This window comes from Hemiscyllium ocellatum, chromosome 20 (genome assembly GCF_020745735.1).
Source record: "Hemiscyllium ocellatum isolate sHemOce1 chromosome 20, sHemOce1.pat.X.cur, whole genome shotgun sequence".
NCBI lineage: Eukaryota > Metazoa > Chordata > Chondrichthyes > Orectolobiformes > Hemiscylliidae > Hemiscyllium > Hemiscyllium ocellatum.
The window spans coordinates 53,555,323-53,579,658 of NC_083420.1; the positions used below are offsets into that span (position 1 = coordinate 53,555,323).

The window sequence follows — 24,336 nt, forward strand, 5'->3', positions numbered from 1 at the left end:
CTTTTTGTTCTTTTTAGTGGAAATATTTATAATGAAAAGTTTGTCTCCATAGCATCATTAGCAAGGAGGGAACGTAAAAATGAGGGAGTAAAGTGCTGGAGAAATGTTGGCTTCAGCACCTGACCTGAGCAGGAGAGCAAAGATACAGCCACATGATTTCTGTTATCTCCTGGTGGCCATGTATAGGGTGTATTGTTAACAGTCTGATGCCTAGCCTTAGGCTCATCGAAGCATGTAGCTGGGTTACAAAATTCCCTGACTTGCCAGGTCCAACTTGGTATAACATACCTTAAAAATCAAGATTTTCATTCCAGAACGAGAGGGCCGGTGCAGGATAGAGTTGGCCTTGCTGACACTGCAGTTAGAATATAAGCAGCCAAGGGAGTGGGGGAGTGCAAAGATGGGCTAGCTAGAATGGTTGGCTCAGGTCTCTGGGCCTTTACCTCAGTGTTTCAGAAGTTGTTATGCATTCTAGATCTCACCACTTATACCCCTTCATCCTCACCCAGCCTTCATGGTCTCTCATACCATCTCTGAAGCCATCCATTTTACATCCACAGGAGCAAACCTTACAATCTAGGTGATAGCCTGCATATTTCTGCTTTTCTTCACATCTATGTCTTTCAATCAAAGCAATTCAACAGAGTGTTTTTTAAAAACTCCCACTGACTGCTGAAGCTTGTTTTATATTGGGTTTACAGATCAGGGTCTTTAAAAACCTTCAGGAAGGGTGTAGTCTGCTGATGTACATCTTTTCCTTGCTTTATACGTTTGAACCTGGCTATGCATTTTCCCAGCTAAAAATGTGTTGATGGAAAAGCGCAGCAGGTCAGGCAGGAGAATCTACATTTCGGGCATGAGCCCTTCTTCAGGAATGCGTTTTCCCAGCAGTCTCTTCGGTCTTCAGCCCCATCTAATACCAGAGCAATGAAGGAAGTTGTGGCATATGTCATCGAAAACACATCACCAGCCAGTGGGATTTAAAATGCTCATTTGTTTGTTCATCTGTTGTTGACTTGTAGTAACAGAAAGCCGATCCACCCTTTCAATCTGACTGGAGATCTTGCAGTTTATGTCTATGTTGGTTCATCACAGATTTTTAGGTTCACTTTCACACATTTACTTGGATGTGATTAATATATGGTTCTCGACCTGCTGATTGAAGCTGGAATTTGAAACTATGTTTGTTTCAAAAATATCAATTGAATGTCCCTGGGTTCCCACACATATGGTTTCATTTACAATAATTAAAATCGCAATGCGTACACCACTCTGCAAAGATCCTTTTCGATGGCTATTAATTAAGACTCCACTAGGTGGAGCATTGCACATGCAGTGTCAGGGGAAGGTGATGGTGCAGAGATCATGATGCTTGACTAGCAATCCAGAACTCCAGGTTCATGTTCTGGGGTTTCAGATTCAAATCCCACCATGGCAGATGGTGAAATTTTAATCCCATAAAAATGTAGAATAGAGAGCTAGCAAAATAGCCACCATGTTGAAAATATGATGTTTGATATGCTTTTCTTTATTGGTTTGAGTAGAGAAGTTGGGAGGTCATATTACAGCTGTACAGGATATTGGTTAGGCCACCTTTGGAACATTGTGTGCAATTTTGGTCTCCCTCCTATAGGAAGGATGTTGTGAAACTTGAAAGGGTTCAGCAAAGATTTACAAGGATGTTGCCAGTGTTGGAGGGTTTGAGCAATAGGGAGAGGCTGAATAGGCTGGTGCTGTTTTCTCTGGAGTGTTGGAGGCTGAAGTTTGACCCGATATAAAGGTTATAAAATCATGAGGGGCATGGATAGGATAAATATAAAAAGTCTTTTTCCTGGGGTGGGGGAGTCCAGAACTAGAGGGCATAGGTTTAGGGTGAGAGGGGAAAGATATAAAAGGGACCTGAAGGACCTTTTCGTGCAGAGGGAGGTGCGTGTATGGAATGAGCTGCCAGAGGAAGTGGTGGAGGCTGGTACAATTACAACATTTAAAAGGCATCTGGATGGGTATATGAATAGGGAGGGTTTAGCGGGATATGGGCCAAGTGTTGGCAAGTGGAACTAGATTAATTTAGGATATCTGGTCAGCATGGATGAGTTGCACTGAAGGACCTGTTTCTGTACTGTATAACTGTATGACTCTATGTTATCATTGTTGATTATTGTAATCTCTAATTTGAGAAGGATGGCTGCTATCCTGATGTGATCTGGCCTACATGTGATAATGGGCCACATCCCAATATGATTGACACTAGCTGCCTGATGGGCAATAAATACTGGCCAGGCCAATACATGGCTGATTATCACTTACTGCCCCTTCCTGAATGATGGCAGTACTTCTCCATATTGAACACCATTTGGATCCAGCATTGAGGGTGTTCAAAATACTCTGGGCTGTTGACTTAAATGTCCATCAGTGGTTTAGTAGCAACACTACTGACAAAGCAAATCGAGCCCTAAAGGACATAGCTAATAGACTTGGTGGTGAGGGAGCCAACAAGTGTAGAGATAAAATAGCATTCTTACCTTCCATTGTGTCACGCTGTCGCTGTGCTATATGGGATAGACTTCAAATAGATCCATTCAAATAGAGCATTCATGAGGCCATTAGCAGCAGGATATTCACGTTTCCAATGAAATTTACAACCTCATGGTGCAGCATTCTAATATTTCCATCTATGCCAGGGGATCAACCCTGGTTCAATGGAGACTGCAGGAAGGCATGCCAGGAGCAGCACCACACTTACCTGAACATGGAGTATCAATGTGGGCGGTGCTAAAAAAACAGGACCAGGTTACTTATCCAGTGAAATTACCTCAGACAGACAGAGTGTGTCTTTAAAAGGCATGTTTAAACATGCACTCCATTTGTATAATTTACAATGAAAAGGGAGAGCAGCAGTGGCTGGACACAATGGTGTGACACAATGGGAGTAACTGTGCATCCACAGATGGACGATGATAACCATAATGAATGGCAGAATCCATCTCTTGCATTGAGAACACACACTCCGATTAAGTAAAAGTAAATTTGAAAATATCTGGTGTTAAACCTTTGTATTAAGAAACCAAAATATTTCAACATACAAAAGGGGCATTGTTAATACATATGCTTTTGTAATAAGCTGCCTTAAAATGGTGTAATTACCTTTATGAATAACTTACAACATGTGTTGTTTTAGACTTTTGAAAATCTGATCAACCTGTACTCGTAACTCTCCCGTCTTTCAGCTCCTTTACGGTGGACTCTGTGAATCTTTGCTGGTCTCTGTCAAAGGTGGGGAACATGGTGACTGACTCTCTCTGACTCCTTACTGCAGATTTTCCTGTCAGTCTCTTGCTCTGTTTTCCCTCAGGTTCCACGTTCTTATTTTTTAATCAGACATAAGGTGGAAGGCTGATTAAAAAAGGATAAAACTCACAAATTTAAACACAATGTGTGCAAATACTGACTGACGTTGAAATGGTACTTGAGTGCTTCATGGCCTGATTATATAGTATTTAACTGGTTGAACTTGCTGGTCTTTATAAGTTTAAAGCTATGTTCTTCCTTTTCCATAGGACGATGGATTGAAGATCATGGAGTGGTCCACAATATGTATTTCAACACTACCACGCTATTAAAACTACCACACAAACTCACGTTAGGAGAGACACAGTGGTGGGATAATGGAGTACTCCCACTTTGGATCACCGCTCAAAACCAGGTTAGTTTAGAAGCCCAGCTTCTCCTACCTGCTTTGTTTTACTCTTTGGAAAGGTTAGACTCCAAAGCGGTCCCATCTATGACATCACAGATCACAGAATGACAGAATAAATATGTCACAGATGAACATCATTCAGCTCACCGCTGTCTATTCTATCCACAAGCATGACTCTGACCATTATCAAAGTATGGAGACAGGCCTTTGGCCCAAAACTGGTCCTTGCTGACCAACATGTCTATCCATGTTAACCCCATTTCACTGCATGTGGTCCATATCCTTCTAAACCTTTCCTATCCATACATTTGTCCAAAAATGTCTTTAAAATGTTGTTATCGAGTTTTGCTGTCGACTGCCATTTTGAAACACTGTGGCCTCCCTATACTTGATGCCATTGTTACAATAGAATTCAACAGACACTCAAAGAACACACTTCATTTATTGATGAGGCCTTTTGTGGCCTTGAATACTTGATATTTAACACAGTAATATCCATTTGTAACCATTGATCTGGGAAGCAGGTGCTGGGAACCATTCTGGTGTTGCCATTTTACGTCTCGCCTAAAGCCATCTTTGGGTTCCCATTCCCTTTAGCTGTGCCCCATCATGTCCGCCTTCCCACCCTTCAAATACCTTTTCTCTGATCTTCTCTCCTCTGCTCACTTTCCCTGTCCTTGCACTTTCTTAAAAACCAGACCCTTCATCAGAACTGGCAAGAGAGCTGAGCTTCTCTATTGTGTGGAATCTTCTCAGCCACAGCTCCCCCTCAACCCCTGAGATACTTTTGGAGCTGGGGAGGGGGAAGGGCAGATAGTTGCCATTGGAAAAATTTTTTCCAAACGCTGTCCCACCTTGGATGGGATGTTCCAGGGTTGGGCTGGTGCAGAGATCATGAGTCTACTGTCAATTATGGTCCCACTTGATTTTCTTCTTCACATGTATAAGCATTTTCCCGGCATTGGACTGACTGAGTTGAGAGCCCAACAAATACTTGGAGCTGACAGGTCAAAAGCAGTAAAAACATTCTCAGTGTCCCCCGTGAATCTGCTACAAGGGTGGTCTGTGGAAGGTGGTCACTCTACATACTGATGGCCCGAATGGTCTTTTATTTTTAAATCCTCCATCCTCCCGTTGGTCTTTCCACCTCAGCCTTCGGACTGTTGGCCCTACAGTGATGTGGGTGGCTAAGGTTGGGATTCCTGTGAGACTCTACCATCATTCCGAGTGGTCATCTTTTAATTGGCCACTTTGTCACTAAGGGAGGGTTAGGCATAGACAGGGTCAGGAACGAAGATGATCCCCACTTGGGATCCCAGTGCCTACAGGAGAAATCAACCTGTTATCTCTGTTTTCCTCTCTACAGATGCTGCGAGACAATCTGAGTACATCCAGCATTTTCAGTTTGTGTTTTAGATTTCCAGCGTTGGCTGATGTTTGCAGACTCTATATTTAAACTGTGAGAAAATGTAATTCCTGTGCTAATGATTATCTCACTGCCACATAACGAGCTTAAACTAATGAAGGTGTTTCTGGGAATGTATAAGAGTTTGAGAATTCAAAAGGATCTCTGGAATACTGAACATTTTCCAGTGTCTCCTGTATTTTGCTTTTATTAAGAGGGAACTGGAACTCACCAGAGGCCCTCAATCCTTCTAAACTTCGCATTTAGTTCAGATTTGTTCAGTTTTCTGGAGATCCTTTTGAATTCTCAAACTCTTACAAATTCCCAGAAACACCTTCATTGGTTCACCTTCAGTATGTGGCAGTGGGATAATCATTTGCCCAGGAATTATGTTTTCTCACAATTTAGAGTCTGCAAACATCATAGACAGATTTAAACTATCACTTTCTCCACTAAGTGGAAGAGTTCTGTCAGATCTCCACTTAAACATCGATTGTAATATTTGGGATCTGTACCATTTGGATATTATTTAAACTAATGTACTTTTTTTAACCTATTTACGGAATCACTACAATGTGGAAAGAGGCCATTCGGCCCATTGAGTTCACACTGGCCCTTCAAAGACCATCCCAACTAATCCTTGTGACCCTGCATTTGCCATGGCTCACCCACGTAGCCTACACATCCCTGGATACAATGGGGCAATTTATCATAGAATCCTTACTGTGTGGAAACAGGCTATTTAGCAACCACACCGACTCTCCGAAGAGCATCCCACCTGGAGCCAACCCCCTACCCAGTAACTCCACATTTTCCATGGCTAATCCACTTGATCCGCACGTCCCTAGACAATTTAGCATGGCCAATCCACCTAATCTGCACATCTTTCGACTGTGGGAGGAAACCCACGCAGACATGGGGAGAATGTGCACACTCCACACAGACGGTCACGTGGCAATGTGGGGCAGCCGTGCTAACCTCTGAGCAACCATGCTATCCTATTTAGCTGTACCCCAATCGCTAAGTCCATTTTCCCAATGAACCACAGCGAAGGGAATGGAATTGAAGTTGCTCAGGGCTGGATGGGAATGTGGAATTTGAAACACAAGCAGGTATGCCATGAACCTGTTGAAAATAGCAGAGCCGACTCGAAGGGCTGAATGGCCTACATTTGGTCTGAATTCATAGGTGGGTGATTCAATTTGAATGTCAAGAATACCTTCACAAATGGGAATTCTTCTTCCAGGGCAGAAAGGTAGCTTCATTCCATTATCCTGGAGGAAATGTGACCTATGGTGGGCAAGCAATATATCGATCCCTCAAGGAGTCACTTACTCACCCAGATGCTAATGAGACAGAGTGGAGGCTGAACATCGACATTGTCTTGGGATGGTTTGCAAAAGAAGACTTTGATTTTGTAACACTTTACTACGGAGAACCTGATAACGTTGGGCACAGAAAAGGACCAGAAACAGAGGAGAGACGAGCTATTATTCGTCAGATTGATAGAACCATTGGCTACCTAATAGACAGCATTGAGAGATATAACCTGAAGGATAAGCTGAATGTTATAATAACTTCAGACCATGGGATGACAACAATAAAGAAAGCCCCTGACGTGAATGAAATTAGACTGTCAAAATTTATCAGTTTCAAAAATATTAAGCTTGAGTTATTGGACTATGGTGGTTTTGGGATGATTCTACCAAAGGAAGGGAAGACCGAAGAAATCTACCAAGGACTAAAGAATGCCCACCCTCATCTAAACGTCTATAAAAAGGAGGAATTTCCTGAAAGATTTCACTATAGTAAAAATGATCGCGTTTTGCCAATCCTTGTTTATGGAGATCTTGGCTACAATGTGAATGGGGTAAGAAACAAACATATCAATTTTCATTTTAATTCAATAACAGCTTTGGAAAGAGTAATGGGACTACAATTAAGGCTTGCGAATCTTTATTTCCCACGTAACTGTTGAAGAATTATAGAATCATACAGCATGGAAACAGACCCTTCACACCAAACACAATCCCAGTTTAAACTAGTCCCACCTGCCTGCTCCTGGCCCATATCCCTCCAAACCTTTCCTATTCATGTACTTATCTAAGCGTCTTTTAAATGTTATAACTGTGCCCACATCTACTATTTCCATACTCACTCCACATGTGAAGCACCCTCCAAATAAAAAAAATTGCCCCCATGCCTTTTGAAAATCTCTCTCCTCCCTTCTTAAAATAAATGCCCCCTAGGCTTGAAATCCCCCAAACTAGGGAAAAGACACCTGCCATTTACCCTATCTGTGCCCTCCATGATTTTATAAACTTCTATAACGTCAACTCTCAGTTTCCTACTCTCCAGTGAAGTAAGTCCAAACGATCTCATAGAGTCATACAGCACGGAACAGGCCCTTCGGTCCAACTCATCCATGCTGGTCAGGTTTCCCAAACTAAATTAGTCCCAATTGTCTGCATTTGACCCATATCCTTCTAAATCTTTCCTATCCGTAAACCTGTCCAAATGTCTTTGAAATATTATAATTAGGTTTTTTAAATATTGTAATTACATAAAATTGTGATCTCCGTACGTTCTCACTCTATCTTCAATTTATGCCATTTTTCTCACTCCATTAGCAATCGTATTTTCAGACAGGAATGCAAGAACAAAGTAGGAAAACAATAATCATTTCTTTCTTCCTAGTTCAGCACCCCCTTGATATCAATTATTTTCTTCCACAGCTAAGGCATCCATTTCACACAGTATTTCCAGTTTGAGAGAAGATAGAATCCTGACCTAGGGCACCTTGAAAAGGGAATGTTCTGCACAAATCCAGGCCAGTACTCAAATTTAGTTTCGCTCCCTGTGGAAGATCAGTCTCATATGGGGAATTTATCAGCAGAGAAGTGCAGATCCTAATTTATTTCATATAAATATAGTCATCTTTCTGCAACACTGTAATTCAGAACGACAATATTTAGTTCATCAGGGTCCAGTTCTTTCTAAGACAATCTGGTTCCATTTCCTACTCTATTCTCATTAGAAGATCTGGTAGTTTCATAGAATAGAATCATAGAATCCCTACAGTGTGGAAACAGGCCCTACGACCCAACAAGTCCACACCAACCCTCCAAAGAGTAACCTACTCAAACCCATTCCCCTACTCTATTATCATATATTTGCCCTAGACCTAACCTACACATCCCTGAACACTAAGAACAATTTAGCAAGGCCAATTCACCTAGCCTGCACATCTTTGGATTTGTTATGGACCAGCCCAGGTGGCCCTCAAAATCTATTAAGAAGGTAACTTAGACCTTAATTTTTTTCTTATTTGAAAGGTAAATGTGAGGTGCTGCATTCCAGTTACAATTTGATTGGTCAAGCTACACGATGTTATTCAAACACAGTAGTTAAAATACAGCAAAATAATGGATAACTTGAAATAACTTAACTTTATTCAAAAACGTAACAGAATAATAGATTATTTTACGACTGAACAGTAATGTTTCCAATTTAGTGACATCCCGTAAACACACCCTTGGCAAAAGGCAAACTCAGAAAACACATTGTTTCATGTGCCGTTCTCTAATCCCAGAGGAAAGAAGATCAAAAGACAATTCTGAGAGGAACAGAGACAGTGTAGCAGCCAGGAGAGATTTACCACCTTCCAATCTTGCCTAGACCCCAGCAACAACAACTGAAAGCTAACTAAATATCCTGGATCTGTGAGAGCTTAACCAAACCCACTCAGGCTGCTACTATTGTTTATATTTAAAAAAAAACCCAAGGCTTTACAAGTTGTTTATCTTCTCATAGACTGCTCTCTCTCTAAAAGAAACCAGGACAACACACACCTCTTAAAGCCACATTGTCACACCCGTATCCCTGCATGCGTAATTTCCTCAACATGCTGATCGAGTTCTTTTAAAGTAGTTCTTTTATTTCCGCTTCAACCAGACTAGCATAAGGCGTAATGACACTGGACTAGCAATCCAGAGACCAAGCTAATCCTCTAGGAATGTAAGTTCAAACCCAACTACATCTAGTAGAAGTTAAACTCCAATGGTAAATTTGGATCAATAAACAATAAATCTGGGATACGTAGCTAGTTCCACTAACTCAGAGTTGGTAATTCAATCCAGCAAACCTACTTCACCATTTAATACAATCATGGCTAATCTCGTCTCAGCCTCCACTCCACTTTTCAGCCCCCTCTCTGTTTAACTCATTACCAATTAAAAATCTGTCTATTTCCTCCTTACATTTCCCCAGTGTTTAAGCACCCACCACACTCCGGGAGAATGAATTCTACAGATTCATGACTCTGGGGAGAAGTAATTCCTCCACACCTCTGTTTTAAATCTGTTCCATTCCTTATCCTAAAACTTTGACCCCTCATTCTAGATTGTTCCACAAGGAGAAACATCCACTTCACATTTATTTTGTCAACTCCCTTTAGCATCTTATATACCTCAATTAGATTTCATCTCATTCTTCTAAACTCCAGTGAGTATTGCCCTAAACTGCTCAATCTCTCCTCAATAAGATAGACTTTTCATCTCTGGAGTTCATCAAATGAGCCCAATAGTGACAATGGCAACTATTATCAATTCTTATAAAAACCCATCTAGTTCACTAATCCTTTGAGGGACAATCTCCGTACCTTACCTGGTCTCACTGATATGTGACTTCAGATCACACAATGTGTTTAACTCTTAACTACTTTCCCAAAATGGCCACTCAGCTCAAAGGCAAGTAGAGTTGTGCAACAAATGTTGACTTTACCAGCAATGCCCACAACCCATGACAGAATTTTTTAAAACTACTTTAACCACATATCCAAAGCTTTTAATTTATTGTTGAGTAGAGTTTTACATCTTTATTTCTAATTCTAGTGTAAATATTTTCCACCACCCAGTGCCAAAATCTAGATTTGCATAAATGCATTTGTTTGAGGTTGTTGACTGATTTGTACACAAGTAAGGATTGATTGCTATTAATCTCATTGCTACTTTTACAGAAAACTCTTTTTTGAAAAGATATCAAGTTTAATGAAGACATTATTCATTTGGTTAATTTGCAATACACAGGCACATACCCAAACGCATGCGCACACATACACTTACACACTCGCATTCATACACACTCACTCACACAGATAGACCACTCACACAGACACACACATAGACACACACACCCATAAAGACACACACATCCACACAGACACACACATACACACCCTTAATTTCTGCAATAGTTGCAGAGATCCTCACTGTTTGCTCTGAGGGCCAATGAAACAAAAAAAAACTGCAGGTGCTGGAATCCAAAGTAGACAGGTGGGAGGCTGGAAGAATGCAGCAAGCCAGGCAACATCAGGAGGTACAGAGGTCAAGGTTCTGAGGAAAGGTTACACCCGAAATGTCGACTTCTGTACCTCCTGATGCTGCCTGGCTTGTAGTGTTCTTCCAGCCTCCTGCCTGTCCACTGAGGACCAATGAGACATTCATTAATTGACCAATTATAATTGCAGAGAATCATACTTTATATCAATAGAGGAGATCATGGATTTGACAACACGGAAATGGACATGAAGATGTTTTTCCGAGCTTTTGGCCCCGACTTTAAAAGCGGTTACCTATCGGAGCCTTTTGACAGTGTTCATATATATCCTTTAATGTGCAACTTATTAGGAGTCAAGCCTGAACCTAACAATGGATCATTGGCAATCACTGAAGGAATGTTGTTCAATTCATTTGAAAATTCAGGTAACGGCTAACTCTTTCTGAATACATCTATACATCTTCTTTGGCATTTACGTGCAATTTATAATAATAATCCTTTCAACTAGGTGCAGGCTAATACATTTTAAATACTTTTCACAACATTGACATTTACAGGAATTAGTAACATCACCCATTCAATTGCTAACAGTGTTATACGCTGTTTAATTACTTATTATATCCAATGGAAGGGAAGTGATTCATCTGCCAGCATTTAGGCACTCCATCTGACAGCCTTATAAAATGGGTATCACATAAAATGGAGCTTCTGAAGTCAGTGTTTAAGGCCCAACGACCTTCAGCTGCTTCATCAACTCCCTTATCTCCAAATTAGATCAGGAATAGGGATGTCCATGAAAGATTGCATGGTGCTCAGTTCCATTTGCAACTCCTCAAATCCTGAAGTGAGGCAAAATGTGGACAACGTAAATGATGAGTTACTTTCATGATATTGAAATGCAAGGGGGCAATGACTATCTCCAACAAGAAAGAATCAATCAGTGTTCCCTTGATGTTCCATCACTGAATCCTCTAAAATCAGCATCCTTGGATAACCAGCCACTACATTGAGACGGTTAGGAGTACAAGAGGAAAGCGAGATGGGCAAAGAGAGAGAAGAAGAAGATAATGGCAGTTAATGATTGGTAGGCAATGTCTTAGTGCTATTATCACTGGATCGTTAATTTAGAAAAGCAGGTAATGTTCCAGGGATCTGGTTGGAATCTCGCCACGCTAGATGCTGGAATTTGAATTCAATAAATGAATTAATAATCTAATGATGACTATGAATTGATTGTCTGAAAAACCCATCTAATGTCCTTTAAGGAAGGAAACTGTCATCCTTACCTGGTCTGGTCTGCATGTAACTCCAGACTCATAGCAATATGGTTGACTCTTAGCTGCCCTCTGGACCCTTAACTGGATGGGCAATAAAAGCTGGCACAGCCTGCAGTGTCCTCATCCTGCACAGGAATGACAAAAAGAAACAGAAAAGGGCTTGCAATAATTGTTTACCAGCTTGCAGATGTTAAGTGCGTTGGAAAGGGTTGTACTTATTGGGAGCAAAAATGGTAAATTTTCAGAGGGACGGGATAGACTAGAATACTTTGTATCAGTGTTTCTGTAGGAGAGGAATGTGAGGAAGAATATTTTTACACAGTGAGTGTTAAAGACCTGGAACTGTCAGCCTATGAGGAAGTGGAACGGAAAGGATCAAAGATTATAAAGCTGATTGGATAGATATTTGAGAGAAATAAAGTTGCAGGACTCTGGGATTAGGGCAGTATAAATTATAGGAGCACAGACTGAGTCAAGGACTGAGTGGTTCAGACTAACTGGAGACTTTGAAACAGGTATCTCAGGTAAAGTTTTCTCAAGCTATAATTAGATTAACAGTCAGATTCTGAATTAGTACATTAAAACTGCAACCTGCTTAAGAAAACGTGTTAACAGAAATTATCTGGTAGTGGCATTAATCTTTCAAATACTGGGTCCACTACTTTTCGTCATATATATAAATGATTTGGATATGAACATAGCTGGTATAGTAAGAAAGTTTGCAGATGACACCAAAATTGGAGGTGTAATGGACAGTGAAGAAGATTACCTCAGATGATAATGGGATCTTGATCAGATGTGCCAGTGGGCTGAGGAGTGGTAGATGGAGTTTAATTTAGATAAATGTGTGGTGCTGCATTTTGGGAAAGCAAATCATGGCAGAACTTATACACTTAATGGTAAGGTCTCAAGGAGTGTTGCTAAACAAAGAGACCTTGGCATGCAGGTTCATAGTTCCTTGAAAGTAGAGTCACAGGTAGATAGGATAGTGTAGAAGGCATTTGGTATGCTTTCCTTTATTGGTCAGAGCATTGAGTACAGGAGTTGGGAGATCACATTGGTTAGGCCACTGTTGAAATATTGTGTGCAATTCTGGTCTCCTTCCTATCTAAAGGATATTGGGAAACTTGAAAGAATTCAGTAAAGGTTTACAAGGATGTTGTCAGGGTTGGAGAATTTTACTTAAAAGGAGGAGCTGAATAAGCTGAGGTTGTTTTCCCTGGAGTGTCGGAGGCTGAGGGATGACCTCCTAGAGGTTTATAAAATTATGAGGGGCATGGATAGGATAAATAGGCAAAGTCTTTTCCCTGGAGTCGGGGAGTCCAGAACTAGAGGGCGTAGGTTTAGGGTGAGAGAGGAAAGATATAAAAGAGACCCAAGGAGCAACCTTTTCACACAGAGAGTGGTATGGGTATGGAATGAGCTGCCAGAGGAAATGGTGGAGACTGGTACAACTGGAACATTTAAAAGACATCCCTGGATGGGTATATGAATAGGAAAGGTTTGAAGGGATATGGGCCAACTGTTTTAAATGGGGCTAGAAATGGGCTAGATTAGGTTGGGATATCTGGTTTGATATGGGCAATTTGGACCGAAGGGTCTGTTTCCATTCTGTACATCTCTATGACTCTATAATTAATGGCTCTTGGCTAAATGGTTGCTCATTAATCTAGCAGGGGACGGACTTAGCAGTTTCAACTCATAGTGGGTCACCTATCCTTTATAAAAGCTAACAGGTTTCCCACTGGTGAGAATATGGGAGATTAGAGTGAGCCAAAGCCAGAGTGCTTTAAGGTATGACTGTTAATTTGGATATTTGGTGCTACGATCGAAGGAGATGCTAATATTTGTACTCTATCTTAGCCTCCAGTAGCTGCTGAGTATCCAAAGGCATTAGTTAGATTGAACAAGCAGGTGATTATTTTGCGAGTTTTCAAATTTTATTCCTTTAGCCAGCATCAGTATTTTGTACTGGTACAGTGTACAATGTAAGTATTGCATTCACTTTACTTCTCCAAAATATACTTTGTTCTAATTGCATTAAATCTATAGCTTAGCTGGTTAAATTACTGAATAGAACAAAACATTCTGAACTTAGAATGTAATTTGTTAAATAAAACGCAATAAAGATGTCAGGATGGTGATGTGTTGGAGCTGTAACATGTGGATATTGACTTCATTTAAACATTGAAGTTGCATTCCTGAAAGTTTTAACTTTAAGTGAAACCAGTTTAAGTGACTCATGGATTCCCATATCAATTAGAGTTCATTTCCTTTGGATATTTATTGTTTGAGAAAGGGATAATCCAAGAAACTATAGACCGGTGAGTCTTACATTGGTGATTGGGAAGCTATTGGAGATAATTCTAAGGGATAAGATTTACTCGCATCTCTCTCTCTCTCTCTCTCTCTCTCTGTACATCTCTCTCTATTGACTTGGGAGAATGCAGTCAGTAGCAGGGGAGAGGGTGGGCAGACTCCTGCAAGCTGATCCTTCCCATGTCACAGAGCAAGAAAGTGATGCAGCATCCAATGGGTTATGAGCTTACTGGTGAGTTGCTTCATGTTGGGCCAACTTTCACATGGGCGACAAGCTATTAACCGGCAAATCCACCAGCAGCGACAATAAACAAGTAGAGGGCAAAGTTCAGCCAGCAGTTGAGACCACGAGAAGATGTTTTACTGGAGTTTTTGTTTCTGTTGTAGCACTAACAGGGCTGTGACGGTGGCCATTTTATTGTGTGGTCCTCCTCTATTCTCACTGTTACAGCACCAAGGGGAGGTGATGAGCTAGATTTTACTCTGACCCTGCTCCCTGGGTGAAAATCCTGACACCCTCCCACTCCTCCACCACCTGCACTGCCAGATTAGAAGTGGGAATGAGATAACAGAGAATTTCCTGATTCTTGTTTCATGGTACAAGTATGAAAAGACCATTTAATATCCATTTCCATTTACCATAAACAATCTGTGTGGAAATCTGCTTGTACATGCCAGTGCCTATGTCAGAGATAGCATTGTTGAACAGATTTTGCCTTGAATGCATTGTCTTGTGGACTTGTGTATACTTTAATTTGCTATCACAGGTGAATCCATCAATGATACCCAAAGGATTTGCAGGTTCAATTCATATTATTTTCTTTTAGACCTTGAAGTGGTGTCCTTGAGATCGGATCGACTTTCTGGAATCATCGGGTTAAGTGCTGTCGCCACATTCCTCTTCTTAGTCGCTGTCATACATGTGGCCTACTACGCTGTTCTTAGAAGCAAAAGGTAAGGACACGTTCAAACAATGAATTGTTGTATGGTTCCTTTCTACTCAAATAAAGCTGTGGCAAAGTGTACTCTGTAGATTTATATCATCAGACTTTAAATCAGTCAACTATTGTCGGCTCCAAATGTTCTCATAAACTAACAGCTATGAATAAGATTCTTGTACTGTACTTTCTATCTCTTAACCAGAAAATCTGGGTTCAATTCCTACCTCCTCTGGAAAGGTATCATAATATGCCTGAACAGGTTAATTTAAAATATATACTTTTGAAAATAATTATAGAGAATCCCTACAGTGTGGAAACGGGTCCTTCGGCCCAACAAGTCCACACCGACCCTCCAGAGAATAACCCACCCAGACCCATTCCCCTATCCTACATTTATCCCGGAGCAATGCACCTAACCTACACATCCCTGAACACTACGGGCAATTTAGCACGGCCCATTCACCTAACCTGCACATCTTTGGATTGTGGGAGGGAACCAGAGCACCCAGAGGAAACCCATGCAGACACAGGGAGAACATGCAAACTCCACACAGACAGTTGCCTGAGGCTAGAATTGAACCTGGGTCCCTGGTGATGTGAGGCAGCAGTGCTCACCACTGAGCTACCCTAATCATGAATTAAAAAATGAATTCAGGCTCAAAGGGGCATGCCAACAGAGTGAACAATTTAAAATGAGAATTCAGAGTGGGTACTGATTTATTCTATGGGACTGAAATTGTCCATCAGATTTTTAACTTATCAACCAATTGCCTTGCAGCTTCTAAACTATCAGTCAATTGTAAATAAGTCATTCAATGTTAATTAGATATTGGCCCAAAAGTTCCTATCTCCAGCTAGTCGAAGATCTGGTGGACCCTGAGAGTGAGCTTCAGGACTCTCAGAATAGGATAGAGTGATAGAGCTGTACAGCACAGGAAACAGACCATTTGGTCCAACCCATCCATGCCGACCAGATATCCTGAATTAATCTAGTCCCATTTACCTGCATTTGGCCCACATCCCTTTAAACCCTTCCTATTCATGTACCCATCTAGATGCTTTTTAAATGGTGTAATGCCTCCATCACTTCCTCAGGAAGCTTATTCCAACATGCACCACCCTCTGCATGAAAAAGTTGCCCCTTTGGTCCCTTTTGAGTCTTTTTCCTCTCATCTTAAATCTATGCCCTCTAGTTTTGGACTCCCTTACCCTGGGGGAAGGACCTTGTCTATTTTCCCTATCCTTGCTCCTCATGATGTTATAAACCTCTATAAGGTCACCCCTTAGCCTCTGACGCTCCAGGGAAAACAGTTCCAGTCTATTCAGCCTCTCCCTGTCGCTCAAACCCTTCAACCCTGGCAACAATCCTTGTAAATCTTTTCTGAACCCTTTCAAGTTTCACAACATCCTTCCTATAGGAGGGAGACAAGAATTGCACACAATATTCCAAAAGTGGCCTAACCAACGTTCTGTAGAGCTTCCACATGATTCCCAACTCCTATACTCAATGAACTGACCAATATAGGCAAACATACCAAACACCTTTGTCGCTATCCTGTCTACCTGTCACTCTACCTTCAAGGAACTATGAACCTGCACTCCAAGATCTTTGTTCAGCAACACTCCTCAGGACCTTACCATAAAGTGTATACATTCTGCCCTGATTTGCCTTTGCAAAATGCAGCACCTCCCAGCAAAACTCCAGTTGCACAATATGTTGTGACTCACTGGGCTAGCGTACTGTAGACCAAGGTCCACTATTTCCAGAGCCGTACCGAATTTCAATGTGTTAAGATGAGCACTGTCCACGGTTTCAGGCTTCTGCAGTAGGTCCTGGAATGTAATGTAAATAAAAACCGAAAGGACTGTGGATGCTGGAAATCAGAAACAGAAACAGAAATTGCTGGAAAAGCTCAACAGCTCTGGCAGCATGTTGACTTTGGTTAGGCCACATTTGGAGTACTGTGTGCAGTTCTGGTCGCCTCACTTTAGGAAAGATGTGGAAGCTTTGGAGAGGGTGCAGAGAAGATTTACCAGGATGTTGCCTGGAATGGAGAATAGGTCGTACGAGGATAGGTTGAGAGTTCTCGGCCTTTTCTCGTTGGAACGGCGAAGGATGAGGGGTGACTTGATAGAGGTTTATAAGATGATCAGAGGAATAGATAGATAGAGTAGACAGTCAGAAACTTTTTCCCCAGGTACAACAGAATATTACAAGGGGACATAAATTTAAGGTGAAGGGTGGAAGGTATAGGGGAGATGTCAGGGGTGGGTTCTTTACCCAGAGAGTGGTGGGGGCATGGAATGCGCTGCCCGTGGGAGTGGTAGAGTCAGAATCATTGACGACCTTTAAGCGGCAATTGGATAGGTACATGGATGGGTGCTTAATCTAGGATAGATGTTCGGCACAACATCGTGGGCCGAAGGGCCTGTTCTGTGCTGTATTGTTCTACGTTCTATGTTCTATGAGTCAGTTAATGCTTTGGGTCCAATGACTCTTCCTCAGAACAGAAAAATAGTTTCCTGGTAAACTAGTAAAGAAAAGTCAGTTCAGTGGTCTTTGCTTCCTGGGTCCGATGTTGAAATGATCTTTCGCCAGTTAGCCAAGCCCTGATTTTCACATGGCTTAGTTCTGGAATGAGCTTGGTGGGCCCCTTCTATGACTTCTGGGCTTTCAGGGTTAGGGACAAAGGGTGTGTCCACAAAACACTGATGATAACCAGACTGTCAACCTTCTTGGCACCACAAGAGTAAGTTGTTGGTGGGACTGATTCCTGTTTGCTTACCAAGACCAATGAATGTCATAAAGGAGCCATTATGAACTTATCACCAATGGTGATGGGTTGTAATATTCACAGGGAATGCAGTGAGTTACACACCCTGTTGGCTGACCAGTTGAAGGCGAGTGGTTCAGAATGGGGAGCTACTCGTAACCCCTTTCGAAAATGTTACCACAGTTTGTAAATTAATTGGCATTCCCCAATAGCATTGCCACCATTTTCTAGCTGTGGGATAGTCCGTGACTGCACCGCCTTTATTTTTAGAAACGCATTGCTGCTCACACACACCCTGCCACTCCCTAGCCCCACCTGACTTCCCCCACCATGTGACTTCTCCTTAACCTCTCCTGCTCCTTTCCTGTCACTCCAAGCTCTGTTTGTGCCTCACTCACTCCCTCTCCTTGCCTTCACTCACGCAAATAACATTGATCTTGTATAGGATGTTGGTGATGCCTCTTCTGGAATACTGTCCAGTTCTGGTCTGTCCAATTCTGTCCAGTTACAGGAAGGATATTATTAAGCTGGATAGGGTTCAGAAGAAATTTGTAGAGTTATAGAGATATACAGCTCTGAAACAGATCCTTCGGTCCAACGTATCCATGCTGACCAGATAGCCTACATTAATCTAGTCCCATTTGACAGCACTTGGTCCACATCTCTCCAAACCCTTCCTATTCATATAACCATGCAGATGCCTTTTAAATGTTGTAATTGTACCAGCCTCCAACACTTCCTCTGGCAGCTCATTCCGTACATGCACCACCCTCTGTGTGAAAATGTTGCCCCTTTTAAATCTTTCCCATCTCACCCTAAATCCTCTATTCACACCCCAGGGGAAAGACCTTGTTGATTTACCCTATCCATGCCCCTCAAGATTTTATAAACTTCTGTAAGGTCAGCCCTCAGCCTGCAATGCTCCAGGGAAAACAGCCCCAGCCTCTCCCTATGGCTCAAACCCTCCAAGCCCAGATTTACCAGGATTTTGCCAGGAATGGAGGGTTTGAGTGATGATATGCTGGGACTTGTCACTTGAGCATAGGAAGTTGAGAGGTGACCTTTAGAGGTTTATAAAATCATGAGAAGCATTGATAAGATGAAAAGCAAGTCTTCCCCCTAGGATAGGGTTTTCAACACTATGTTTAAGGTGAGAGGAGAATGATTTTTAAAAGACATGAGGAGTAATTTTTTTTTCAGTGGTACGTGTGGAGTGAACTTGCAGAGGAAGTGGGGCACGTGAATACAGTTACAGTTAGATGAGTACACGAATAGGAAATGTTTGGAGGGATATGGGTTAAGCGCTGGCAGTTGGGCCTAGCTTAGTTTGAGATTACGGTCATCGCAGACTGATTGGACCAGAGGGTCTGTTTCTATGCTGCACGACTCTATGAATGTTCAGGGAGTCAAGTAGAGAGAGAGGGAGTGGCAGAGGCAGCAATATGCAGGAGAGCTGAGAGAGGCAGCGCGATGGACAAGGTTGCAAGTGATAAGACAGGGAAGAGGCAAGAAGCAGCTGACTTAGAGAAGGGCAGTGACAAGGAGGAGTGGCCAAGAGAAGGGGGAAGTAGGAGGATTGAGGTGAAGGACAGCATTGGGTGTGCTGGGGCAGAAGCAGTGAGTTAGAAACAATTAAGAGGTAAGTAAGAATCGCAAGTGTGGTGAGTTGGTGAAAGTTGAGTTAATAGGGGTAGTTAATGCAGTGATCAGAAAGAGAATTTTTGGACCTGTTGAGCAGTTAATGGTTAAAGGAGACAATATAACTTTGTCTATCTTGTTATATCTTTATATTTTCGTCAAGCATACTTTGGTAATCTTTCTATTATTTTAAATTGTTGGCAAAGGTTATGCAACACAAAAACCAGGCAATTTGACCTGACATCCAGGCTATTCTACTCAGGTCACCTCCACCTAAATCTATCATCATAACTCTTTATTCCCTTCTCTCTCAAATGGTTTCCTCTTTAAACTATCTACTTCAACTTCTCCCCTGTGATAGTGTTCCACATTCTCAGCACTCTGAGGGAATTTTTTTTTTCTCTGGATTGCCAATAGAATTTCTCTCGCATTGAAGGTCTCCAGTTGTGCTCATCCCCAGAACAGGGAACACTTCCACTTTTTCCAACAATTTTAAAGTCACCCTCAGCTTGTTCTTTCAAATGAAAAGAGATTCAGCTGGTTAATCCTCTCTAATCTGTTTAGCCATGAATTTCTGAGAGCACCCTTCTCTGCACCTTCTTCAATTGCGGTAATCAGAACTACACACAATGTCCACAAGTGCAGGTTAACCAATGCTTGATGCAGATTTAGCATAACATCTCGGCTTTTCATTTGATCCCTGTAGAAGTGTAACTCGGTCCCCAGTGTTTTCTTAACGGCCTTGCTAATGTATAACACAATTTGTAATGGTTCTTCTTTTTCTTTTATTCATGGGAGGACCTGGCTATTCCAGCATTTATTGCCCATCCCTACTTGCCTAGAGGGTAGTTAAGAGTCTGTCACATTGCAGTGTGTTTGGAGACAAGACCAAGGACAGCGGTTTCCCTCCTTCAGTGGCATTAGTGAACCACATGGGTGTTTCCCCAACAATTGGCACCAGTTTCATGGTCGGAATTGCAGATATTCATTGAATTGAAGTTCCATTACTTGCTTTGGCAGGATTTGAACCCAGGTCCGTCGAACAAAAGCTGGATCTCTGGATTATTGGTTTAGCAATAACACCACTGGGGCATTGCCTTTGTTTCTCTTCCGTGTATAGGCTGCACCCTCCCTATTTTGTGAACAGATGTTATTACCTGACACTAAACTTTATTTGTCCAATCTGCAAGTTCTTTATCATCCTTCTGTACTTTATTCCAGTTTGACCTGCATTGACTTTGTATATATAATTAGCTTCCATACAGTATGGAAACAGGCCCTTCGGCCCAACAAGTCCACACCACCCCTCTGAAGAGTAACCCACCCAAATCTATTTCCCTACCCTATGTTTACCCCTGACTAATGCACCTAACACTATGGGCAATCTAGCATTCTCAGTACTCTGAGGGAAGTTTTTCTAATCATAGGATTCCTAAAGTATGGAAGTAGGCCATTTGGCTGATCAGGTCCATTCTAATCCTCTGAAAAACATCCCACCCAGACCTACCCCTCACCCTCACCCTATCCCTGTAAACCTGCACTTCCCATGGCTAATCCACCTAGTCTGCACATCCCTGGACATTGGGTAATTTAACATAACGAATCCACATAATCTGCACATCATTGGACGGTGGGAAGAAACCGGAGGAAATATATATGAAATTATATATGAAATTGCAATCTATGAACTGTATATATTCCCATGTCCAAACCACTTAATGTAAATTGTGAACAACAGTTTACACAATCCCCACAATGTGGATACAGGCCATTCGGCCCAACAAGTTCACGTCAACCGTCCGAACAGCATTCCACCCAGACCCATCCCTCTAAACTATCCCTGCATTTTCCATGCATCTAACCTAATCATCCCTGAACACTATGGACAATTTAGCATGGCACATCTTTGAACAGTTGACCCAACACTGATCCTTGTGAAACACCACTTTCCATCTTCTGTCACTTTTGTCCTGCTCTCTGCTCTCTGTCTTGAAGCCAGTTAGCAACCTTATTCTACTCCTTGTCCCCAACTCCACACTCTCTATCGTTTGTTGGCCTATTTGCGGCCTATCAGTGTATATAGAAAATTCTGAGAATCATCATCTATATTATCGTTGTCTATATAACCAACTCAGAATCACTACAGTTGTTAAATTCCATAAACTGTGCAATTTAGTTGTTTGAAAAATGCACCATCATCTCTCCAGAGTCATAATCTTATTGCATGTGGATTGATTGAATTGTTCCCTGCATTGTACCACTCAATGAGGGATGGGTCATGCACAATACAGCAACACTGCTCAATATAACTTTCAGATGACATTGAGGAACCTTCTAAAAATGGAATTTATAAATTAACTAAAAGTATTACATATTTAAAGATACATCCTTAGAGGGGTGATCATATCTATACAATTTTTAAAAAATCAATACCATTACTGAAAACCTTTACGCAAGAAAAATGAATTGAAACATAATTGGTAAAAATAGGGTCAACACAGAATTTTTTTTCATCAGTGTAACTTTTCTCTGTCTAAGAAAGACAGAGCTGACCTGTGCAACAAATATTGCAAGTGTATTACAAACCTTCTTTTAACCTAAAGTGGTCTAAGTTTATTCTTGATCTAGAGACTTCTATGTAACTCCTAACATGTTTCTTAATTCCCCAGGTCTGAACACAGTAATCATGGCAGAGTCACCGAAAGAAAAGAAACTTCCGTTACACACTTTTGAGGTCCTTCTGAAAAGTTGATTTCAAGCCAGTTTTTCAACTGTAAAATGTTTAAAGGGTGTTTTAAATTCACCTATTAAATCAGTTTTGAAATGTCAATGTTTGTTTGGTGATTTTATTTTCTGTTTCTGTATAACTCTTCTTCACTTTTGGAGATGTCTATAACCCAGATAAAGATGGTAAATTCCTGCTGGAAAGAAAATGGAGACAATGCCATTAAATGCTTGTTCAAATAAATTGAAGATATCAAACTACGAGCTAAAGTAAAATCCTTCTTCTGATAATCTCAATAAACTGGATCAACAGTCAATGAGCTAACACCTGAACTTGATAATTATTACACTCGCAATCGGTGAACAAAGTTAGTCCTTTTTATCACATTGATTGGGGTTCAAGACTTAAAATTTCAAATTTGAAGTTAACAAGGCTAGAAACAAAGGGTGTGCAATTCAATTGCTAGTTACACATTCTTCTTTATTCTTTCATGGGATGTGGGCACGGCAGCAAACCCAATGTTTGTTGTCCATTCCTAACTGCACTGGAACTGACTGGCTCATTCAGTCATTTCAGAGAGCTGTTAACCTAACAACAAGATTGTTGGTCTGGAGTCATGTGTACGGCTAGATGAGGTAAGTCTGGCATTTTTCATTCCCAAAGGGAATTCCCACATGGGATCAATGTGGATTTCACCAGTTTCCCTGTTTCCACTCCCTTCACCTTATCCCAGTCCCAACCTCCCAACTCGGCACCGTCCTCTTGAACTGTCCAACCTGTCAATCTTCCTTCCCACCTATCTGCTCCACCCTCTCCCCGACCAATCACTTTCTCCCTCACCTTCATCTACCTATCATATTCCTAGCTAGCTTCGTCCCAAACCACACCCTCTCCCATTTATCTCTCCACTCCCTTGGCTCACAATCCTCATTCCTGATGAAGACCTCATGCCTGAAACATTGACTGTCATGTTCTCAGATGCTACCTGACCTGCTGTGCTTTTCCAGCACCACACTCTTTGATTCAGATAGTAATGGTATCAGTATTACTGAAATACCATTTTAGGGAATGCAAAAATAATTCAGATCAATTTTACCATATTCTCCAGTTCAATGTGAAGCATGGGGTCCTGATTAGGGAGAACTGTCCCCTAAGCCCACAGGGAAGCTGCCAGCTTTCATCAGACTGTCTTCTCAGAGAGTGGGATGCCCACAACTCCCTGGTACACCGGCACTGGTGGCTGGGAGAGACCTTGAAATCAGTCACTCAAGATGGTGAACTGGTGTCCTGGTGAAAGCACCAACCCCTGCCTTCCTTTCTGCTGGTACGGTCTGTTCTTATACAATGATAGTTACGTTCCTGTGCAATCCCATGTTATAAGAAAACTGCGCAATAGCAGCACCATTTAAACTGGAATCGTGTTATAGCCAACACAGGTAAGGAAAGTCCGCACTCTACAAATAATGGTCTGAATTCTTCAATCGTGTCATAGCCAATTCGTGTTGAAGAAATTCGCGTTATAGCAGAACCAACTGTACAATTTGAAACGGTTGGAAGGCAGTGGATGTTCCTCATCTCCCACCTTCACTCAGCATTTTGCAATAGTCCCCATAACCTCCTCCCACCACCAATCACCACCTTCCCAACCCCAGTTTCCAGCCAGCCCCACATTCACAGCTCAGGTATATGGGCTACTCATAGAGTTGTACAGCATGGAAACAGACTCTTCGGTTCAACCAGTCCATGCCGATGATAATCGAAACTAAACTAGCCCCATCTGTCTATGGTTGGCCCTTATCCCTTCAAACATTTCTTAATCATGTACTTATCCAAATGTGTTCCAAGAGAGAAGTCAGTTTGTGTATTGTCTATGTACTGTCTGGCACTGGTCATCATACTCATCTGTTGCTGACACTTAATTGAATGTAACAATATGCATCATAGCTGGAACCCTACTCTCTTGGCTTCCTGTCCTTGAAAATATCACAAACAGATGAAAACTCAAAAGCTGTTTGAAAATATCTGTGTTGAACCTGACTTAGCCACTGTGTGATGACACAATTAATCCATCTACTGCTCACCTTCCATCTCAGAGCCTGTCATGGACAGATAGTAAAATTGACAGATTAAAAACTAATCTCTCTCCCTAATCTCATCCACTGCCCATAAGCAGATTGTGATTTGATTTATTTCCCCTTTTGTTAAACATTGGGGCATATTTTT

General features: G+C 41.6%; 1 protein-coding gene across 1 annotated transcript in view; it reads left to right on the forward strand.

The window, feature by feature from the left end:
* Positions 1-24,336, forward strand: part of zgc:153896 (uncharacterized protein LOC569930 homolog) — a 43,621-nt gene that overhangs the window by 12,354 nt on the left and 6,931 nt on the right. The window contains exons 2-5 of the mRNA XM_060840396.1: positions 3,558-3,703; positions 6,349-6,972; positions 10,630-10,864; positions 14,863-14,989. Of these exons, the coding sequence (XP_060696379.1) occupies positions 3,558-3,703; positions 6,349-6,972; positions 10,630-10,864; positions 14,863-14,989 (1,132 nt within the window). The remainder of the gene's footprint in view (positions 1-3,557; positions 3,704-6,348; positions 6,973-10,629; positions 10,865-14,862; positions 14,990-24,336) is intronic.